The 8,885-nt window shown below is 44.1% G+C and overlaps 1 protein-coding gene across 3 annotated transcripts in view; it reads left to right on the top strand.

Moving 5' to 3' along the window:
• Positions 1 to 7,256: 7,256 nt before the first annotated feature.
• Positions 7,257 to 8,885, top strand: part of HLCS (holocarboxylase synthetase) — a 112,118-nt gene continuing 110,489 nt past the window's right edge. The window contains exon 1 of one of the 3 annotated variants that reach the window (XM_032680536.1): positions 7,257 to 7,474. In XM_032680536.1, coding sequence (XP_032536427.1) covers positions 7,283 to 7,474 — 192 coding nt within the window. In that variant the 5' untranslated portion in view covers positions 7,257 to 7,282. Of the gene's footprint in view, positions 7,475 to 7,685; positions 7,760 to 8,885 lie in introns of those variants that run through there. The other 2 variants (XM_032680538.1, XM_032680537.1) reach the window with 2 other exon arrangements.

Genomic DNA, 8,885 nt, shown 5'->3' with positions numbered 1-8,885 from the left:
GAAAGATCACAAAAATCACATTAAGGGCCCAAGCAGCAAAATCAAGACACAACTGGCATCTCATATTTCAGTGCTAAAAACAGCATTAAAAAAGCTCCTTTCACATTTACATTAAATTAGTCTTTTTTTATCTTTATTTACCTGTAGTTTCTACTGTTTTCTCTTTGGAATACATATAATTTTGAAATAATCATATAATTATATACTTTTTCTTTTCAGACTATCAGACAACACTTTTGAAAAGCAGCTCTGGTAAAAGCCAATTAAATGGAAAATCTACCTCAGTTTGTAGACAGCAGAAAATGTTCATTCTTAATTTATATTTTATTGTAGTTGTGGCAATAGTAACTTTAATATTATTCTGTAGAATCACAGACTAGTTTGGGACCATAAAGTTCTAACCCCCTTCCATGGGCAGGGAAATCACTTCTCGTGGCTTTTCTTTGGGCATAAATAATAGTATATTTATATTTAGTTGGGAAAGTGTTACTTTTTGTATAAGGAAAAGCATATTTTGTATAGGTGGCTTTAGGGTGTATTGTTACACATGTTCTTGGCAATAGAGGTGAAATGATTAGTTTCATATTTTTCACCAGTGCTTCTTATTTTTTGGTGCTTTCCTCTGCATCTTTCAGTTTGTCAGGTTGGATTCTTACATGTAACTTCCTAAATCGTTGTTTGAGGGGTTTTTTTTAACTACACAGAGGATATTGAAACTTTAATTTGCTTTACTCTCCAGTGTTTGGAGCATCTCCTGGTCCTTCAGCCCTCATTATATCCCACACTACAGAGGCATCTCAGATGCTGCAGGGGTGTGGATGGACCAGAAAGTTTGGATAAGTAGGATCTGAGAAGCTTCTGGAAGGATATTATAACATTTTAAATTTTATTTAAAACTTTAAAAATTTTATATTTTAAAATATTTTAATATTTTATAAATTGAAACCAACTCTTTAATTTATAACTTCCTGTGTGCTTTGTTCTCCTCACACAAGTGGGCAGAAGCTCAGGTGTGAACTAAAACTTTTGAGCTGGTTGGATAAAATTTTCGACAAAAACATCATGTCAGTAAGAAATCACAATTTCCTGATGTCACAAATAGTTTCTTGAAATCATCACTGTAAGAGTGAGAATTCTCATGAGAATTAGACAGCAGGACCTGTGTTGATTGTGCTTAATTCTCTATTTTTGTTCTTGGAGCCCAACCAATCTTCCCACTTGAGGAAGTAAAATTAATAATCACAGTACATCTCAAAGGCAGTGAGAGTTACTTTAAAATTCAATTTTCTCTTCATGTCCTGGGTGGTTTAGCTACAGCAACATCCCTCCCCCCTAAAAAAACCCTGATAAATAAGACTGGGCACCTGAAAGTATATTTTTTACATTTCACCTTAAAGTCATTTTCACTCCCTCTCTATACAAAGCATCACATCCATACTAGGCCTGGAGATTTCAAAAGGAGGATTTATATATATATATATAATTAATCAAATATGAACTGCTGCTAAGATAAGGGTTGTGTGGAGTAAGCAACTGTTTCTGCAGCTCTTTAAGAGCTGATAATGATTCTCTCTCTGACACAAAATTAGAGATACTCTTAACCATCCCCAGGTACAGGACAGTGTCACTGTGTTTTCTAAAACTGAAAAAAAAAAAAAAAATGCTTGAAAGAACAAATGAAGGAACGACCAAGTCTCGTTTCCCATGTCCAATTCCTGCCCTGCTTTTCCAGAGGGATTATTTTCTCCAGAGTTCAGCCTCACCAGTTGTTGGTTCTCTGTGGTCTCCCCATCCCTTGCTGGGAGTGTCCAGGGCCTCCACAAAGCGGGGCTGCTGCAAGGTTAACATACAAAAATCATGGAATATCCCGAGCTGGGAGGGACCCCCAGGGATCATCCAGTCCAACCCCTGGCCCTGCAACAGCCCCAACGATCCCACCACGCCCCTGAAAGCATTTTGATTTGGTGAATCTGATTTCTAGGGCAACATTTTTGTCTTCTGCCTCCCAAGTGATTAAACAAACCACACAACCTCTCGCCCGTTTATTCCCCGAAGATCTCCTTTTTTTCCCTTCAGGATTTCCCAGCTCCAGGTGTCTGCAGGGAACTCAAAATGATCTAAATGATGATGAAATCTTTTTATTTCAAAGGAAAAACCACCCCTCCCTCCCTCCCTCTCTGCCACGGTGTCTGAATACACATTCCATGTTGTCATTGAGAGGCTGGTTATTTACTGAATCAGCAATTCCAGAATTAATCAGACAGAATCCAGAATTAATCTAATCTAATTAGCCTAAGAGAGCACATGGAGTGGTGGGTGCTGCATCTGCCTTTTTTTTTTGGGAGGGGGGGGGAATGCTCTTTTCCACAGTATTTTCCATCTCTGCTGCTGTGCAGGATCCAGGTGGGCAAATGGAAAAGTGCTCTCTGCTATAAAAGGCAAATAAATGTAAAAATAACGTTAATAATAAATCGGTGATCACAACCCTAATTTTCATTTATAAGTAACATCTGACTGACAAGGATAAAGTTAAAAAAAAAAACCTACCCCTGAACAAAATGAACCTATCAAACATTTAACAAGAAACATTTTCAGGCACGTTTTTTGCGATATGAAGTTTTCTGCCGGAAATAGTGACATTCAAATGATCCTTACAGTTGGATTTTCCCAAGGAATGCTGCTGGAAAAGCCTCTCCCTGTGCCTTCCTTACCTCTCCTGGTGCTCCCCGAGCCGAGGCAGGTGCTGCTGGAGCTTCCAGGAGCCCCGGGAATGGGGGTGGATGTGTCCTGGTGGATCCCGGAGCGGGAGGCTCGTGGCTGCACCTTCCATGGCCTTGGATGCTCTAAAGCCTGGGCCAGGCTGGGCTTTCAGCCCCTCCTTTATCTGAACTGCCCCAGAAAGTCACCTAAAACAAATAAACTCACCTAAAACAAATGAACTCACCTAAAACAAACACGGCCTCAGGTAAAAGGAGGGAAACGTCCTTAATGAGGTTTTTTTTTTCCACTCCCCCTGAAGAGTTCAAAGGTAGGATGGGCTCCCACCTTGGCTGTCCCAGGAGGGCACTCCTAGGGAAACAAAAGATTTTTGGTAGCAAATCCCATGGGATGTAATGCCCTTTATCCTTCTCTCTCTGTTTTATGGAATCTGTACTTGCTCCATGTGAAATATAGGACGTAAACACACTTTTTGCACGAGCTTGGAAAAGCTCATCCAAGACCCTCTCCTAAAAAAAAAGGGGTGCAAAGAGAATTTTAAATGTAAAGTAATATTTTTAATGGCTGAAGTATTTTTTCATGTCCTGGCTTTAAAAGAGAAAAAAAAACAAACCCAAAAACAGTGAAAGTGAGAGGATTTAAAGACAGGCCTGGTGACTCCCTCAGGACTACAGGGTTGTTCCTTTGATTAAATTCCTGTTTGAGGGATGGAGAAAGATTAGGCCAAGGATTGCTTTGCCCACCAAAGAACAAGGGTTATGGGTGGCATTGCTTTGAGGAACCTTTGATTTCAAAGTATAAAACAGAGAATCACAGAATGGTTTGACTTTGGAGGGACCTTAAAGATGATCCAGTGCCACCTCCTGCCATGGGCAGGGACACCTTCCACCAGCCCAGGGTGCTCCAACCTGGCCTTGGACACTTCCAGGGATCCAGGGGCAGCCACAGCTTCTCTGGGAATTTTATCCCAGCCCCCCAGCACCCTCACAGGGAAGAATTTCTTCCCAATATATTCTTTTTTTCTTCCTATATATGCTTTAAGACTGAATAGAAATCAACTTGGGTTTCTCATGTGAGCTTTCCGGAGAGGGAAAAATAATTTCATTTACTGAGCATGGAGTGCTTGTTGATTATTTATTAGGAATTAGGTACCTTCTGTCTAAATCTACTCCCAACCAGGTTTAAATACCTTGTGATATCTGTGAAGTTATAACTAAGTAAATAGTGCTATAACTCAAAGAAAAGAAAATATGTGCACAGTCTCAATCACTTTAAATATTTATGTGTCAAGATCAGTACAATTATTGGAATGAAAAATAAATGAATAATGTTCAAATTACAAAATATTTATTAAATAGAAGCACAGGTCCTGAGGAAAAACTGGCAAACTTCTTAAGTAACTTAAATTGCAATTAAATACCTTGCTAAATTACACTCTTAAATACACATATACAATATCAGCAGCTTAGTTTTATTTAATCCTGATTCAACCTGGTAGTTGAAAGGGAAGTTTGCATTACACAACTCATGTTTATGGTCCTGATCTGTATGTGAGGATAACTGATTTATACCTCTGGATGGAATCTGCCAACATGGATAACAGTGCAGGACTAAAGCCTGAACTACTTACCTGTAACTCTCCAGAAGATGCAAAGTTATTCTCAATTAAATCTGTTGATAAAGACCACATTTATTACAAAATTATTGAAAATATAATTTCATTGATGAAGCTGTAATGTAATCTAATATAATGGTGTGTAACACTGTAGAAAAAATGTGAGTCAATATTGCATTACAGCACTAATTAATCAAACCACACCACTTTAATTGGCATTTTCATGGGAATCATAAGCTCAAGGTTCCAGAGCTGTAGAAAATGGTTTGTGGCAGCAGAATAAAAAAACACTGCAGCTGGGTCACTCACAGCTGTATAATTTTAAGAACTAGGTTACTTTTTGATACATTTAGTTTTAATATAAGGTGCTTAACTTTAATATTTGGTGAGGAACACTTCACAGGATCAGAAAACACTGGTTCTCTTATGCTGCTCATCCATTTCCCCAAAAAGCCAGGAGTACTTTTCAGACCTCTGACATCACCTGAGAATAACTTGGACAGCCTCAGCTCTTACAAAGAGATGAGCCACGTGATCCAACTCAGCATATTCTGTGATTCTATAATCATTTTGTTTTAATTGTAAAAGCCTTTGTGGGAAATGGGTTTTCTCATAAAAGCACTGGTGCATTCGCAAGAGTAAAGGGTGTTCCGTATAAATTGGTGTGTTTTATATAAATTGAATATATTCAAGGAAACAGGATACCCCTACAGCATTTTGGATAATGTCTGGTGTTAAACAAAATAACAGGGGCACTGACAGCATGCAAAGCTCCTCAAATAGAAAAAAACCCTTGGAAAAGCCTTTGAGGAACAGAGGGAGAAGGAAATGGAGCTGTTCACAAAGCACAGCAGGGTCAGTCTCATAATATTCCTTTAAAGTCAGAAAGAGAAGCTCATTTACACTGAGGTTACACGGCAGAGTTGGTTCCACGGGATGTCTGAGGGCTGATATTACTCATTCTTTCCAAGGCTTCCCTCCACCTTCCTGTAAGGAGGAACTGATTGACACAGTTATTATAGAAAACCTGTTTTACTACATTTCCCGATGCATACAAGGCCTTGGCATCATCATCATCATCATCATCTGATTCCCAATCTAAAATTCTTAACCCTTTAATCAAAGCTGGTCATGATTAAGTCTAAGCTACACCATAATAAAAACTAGAAAACCTACAACAAGGTAATGGCTCCAAATTAATTATGTGCCACCGTATGTCAAAACTCGTATTAAAATTGGGTTGTTTTTTGCCTGTGTACTGTTCTGCTTTAGACTCCCTTGCAAGGTGAAGTTTTGATTCAGTTTTCTCATTTACTCATGAGCTTTCCCAGGGTAAGGGAACCTGAAAAACTGCAGTGAACTGCGTTCAATCCCAACACGGGATAAAGCAAAGCAAATTCCTCGTTGTGCAAAGGTTACACAAACAGTTGTGCTTTGTGGTGCTCTCTGAGGGTCAGCAGTGCATGTGCTGTTGAACTAAAAGGGAGAAAGTGAATTCCGAAGTTGAGAGCTTTCTTTGCAGGTTGTATACTTTTTGTTTGTTTTCTTCCCTTTGATGTGCCCTCCTGCGTGAGATAAAGTCACACAAAGGAGCACTGTCTGATGTTAGGTCCAGGTTAGGACCACTGGAGGCCTTGTTCCTCTCTCTGTAGTAAAGGATGTGGCAGCAGCACTAGGCTGGAATTTCTTGAGCTTGAGGTAGAAAAGAACTTAAACTATTTGACCCTCCAAATGATATTGTCACCTGTTTCTGCCATGCTCTGTGGAAATCAACATTATGTCCCATCCCTGGAAGTGTCCAAGGCCAGGTTGGATGGAGCTCTGAGCAACTTCATCTAGTGGAAGGTGTCTCTGCCCATGGCAGGGGGTTGGAATGAGATCATCTTTAAGGTCCCTTCCAAACCAAACAATTCCGTGATTCTGTGATTCTATGCTTTGGAGAGCAGAAGCTGCAGGATTTATCTGGGGCTGCATTAAAATAGGAGTAACCAGCAGGTGAAGGAGGTGATTCTGCCCCTCTGCCCCCTCAGGGGAGACCCCCCTGCAGAGCTGCTCCAGCCCTGGGGAACAGCACAGCAAGGACATGGAGCTGCTGGAGAGAGTCCAGAGCAGGAACCAAGAGGATCCCAGGGCTGGAGCAGCTCTGCTGGGAGGAAAGGCTGGGAGAGCTGGGATTGTTCAGCCTGGAGAGGAGAAGGCTCTGGGAAGACCTCAGAGCCCCTTCCAGTACCTAAAGGGAGCTACAAGAGAGCTGGAGAGGGACTTTGGACAAGGGAAAAGTAGTGACAGGACAAGGAGGAATGGCCTTAAGGTGAAGGAAGGCAAGGTTAGATTGGATATTGGGAATAAATTCTTGGCTGTGAGGGTGGTGAGGCCCTGGCCCAGGTTGCCCAGAGAAGCTGTGGCTGCCCCTGGATCCCTGAAGTGTCCAAGGCCAGGTTGGACGGGGCTTGGAGCAACGTGGGCTAGTGGAAGGTGTCCCTGCCCCTGGCAGGGGGTTGAACTGCATGAGCTTTAAGGTCCCTTCCAACCCAAACCATTCCGCCATTCCCTGAGGCGCCGGATCGCGGCGCTCGGGGCGAGAGTCCATCACTTGCTCCTCCCTCCTCCTCTTCCTCCTCCAGAGCACGGGGACAACTATCCCGGTGCAAACACAACGCCCCAAGCCACGTATAATGATTTTTGACGGCTTTTATTAATTTTACACGTCCTTCCACCACACAACCGCGCGCCGACGAGAAACGCTCCGAGGCGAAGTGCGGCACCGCCGCCTCACGACTGAGCGCCGGCGAGGGGGCGGGGCCACGGCACGAAAGGGGCGGGGCGCCCCGCGCGCCAGGCGCCGGCAGCCAATCAGAGCTCCGGCCCGAGCCCGCCCGGCTGACGCCCCGCTCTGCGATTGGCCGCGGCGCGGGGCGGGGCGGGGCGGGGGGGGGGCGCGCGCCCGCCATGCTGATCACGCTGTGCTACCTGTACCTGTGGGCGCGCCGGGGGCCGCGCGCGGCCGCGCTCGTCCGCGGCACCGTGCGGAGCCTGCACCGCTCCCGCTGCTCCTTCACCTTCTGCGCCCGGCAGCCGCACCCCGAGGAGCGCGTCTGCCTCAGGGTCGGCGGGAAGGTGTTCTTCACCGGCGAGGCGCAGGTAGAGCCGCGGGGAGGCGCGCCGAGGCGGGCGGGGGGTTGGGGGTGTGTGTCCGCCGTTACCGCGGTGACGGGGATGCGGCGTGTCCCCGCGTTGCCACGGCAACGGGGATGCGCATCCGCGCCCCCCGGGGAGCAGCGGGTGCGACGGCGGTGCCGTGGTTTTATCTTTAGGGGTTTGGGATTGCGGGGAATAACGCCCGGAGCGTCTCCCGTGCTGTCGCAGCCAAGGGGGTGGATGAAGGGAGAGCCAGGCGGTGCCGCCGCAGGGAGTGTTAGTGCAGGTGTAGTTACCTCTGCTCGCTGCTTGTTGAGCTGGGGCGTGGGCTGAGGGGTGCTGTATGTGCTGCACATGTATGTGTATATATATGTGTATATACATATAAAATATATACCATATATAAAAATGTGTATATATATATAATATGTATATGTGTGTATATATAAATATATGTATATATGTGTGTATATATATATGTGTGTATGTATATATGTCTATATATATATGTATATATATAAAAAAATATGTGTGTGTATGTATATATATATATGTATATGTGTCTATATATATGTATATATGTCTATATATATGTGTGTGTGTGTATTAGATGCAGCTTTGTAAGGACAGCTGTGGTTATAGAAGAGCTTGGCTGGCAGAGCTTGGTGGTATTTTAAAGAGTCACAGAATGGTTTGGGTTGGAAGGGACCTTAAATATCATCCCATTCCACCCTTGCCATGGGCAGGGACACCTTCCACCAGCCCAGGTTGCTCCAAGCCCTGTCCAGCCTGGCCTTGGACACTTCCAGGGATCTAGGGGCAGCCACAGCTTCTCTGGGAATTCTATCCCAGCCCCTCCCCACCCTCACAGGGAAAGATTGCTTCCTAATATCTAATCCAACCCCACTCTCTTTCACTTTAAGGCCATTTCTCCTTGTCCTGTCACTCCAGGCCCTTGTGAAAAGCCTCCTTCTGTATCACCAGTACGATTTGAGCACATACAAGGCTTTAGTCTAAAAATATAAACTGTGTTTGTGGTTCAAGATTTGTGTCAGAGGTTTAAAACGTCGCTGGATCTGTCGTGGCATCTGAACTGAGCCTTTGGTTACAGAGAACTTGCAGCTTCTCCCCAGACAAAACGTTGTTTCAAGTGAGGAAAATGAGATGAAAAATGAAAATCTTGTTTTCTGCAAATGGGCAGTGGGAGAGGAGGGTGGGGGGGGAGGCTGTGGCAGCCCAGGACAGTGGAAAAATCCAGTGCCTGAACTAGTTCCACTTGGAATTGCAGGAAGCAAAACTGAAACTAAGTTTGCTTGACTTTCAGGCTTAGAAGTGGAACTCCCCTGGCACTGCCCAGAATAGTCTGAATTATTTAAATGAACGTTGGATTTGTCTGCATTTGTCACTAAATACC

This window comes from Chiroxiphia lanceolata, chromosome 2 (assembly GCF_009829145.1).
Source record: "Chiroxiphia lanceolata isolate bChiLan1 chromosome 2, bChiLan1.pri, whole genome shotgun sequence".
Taxonomy (NCBI): domain Eukaryota; kingdom Metazoa; phylum Chordata; class Aves; order Passeriformes; family Pipridae; genus Chiroxiphia; species Chiroxiphia lanceolata.
Note: the sequence above shows the minus strand (reverse complement) of the source record. Positions and strands in the feature narration are given on the sequence as shown.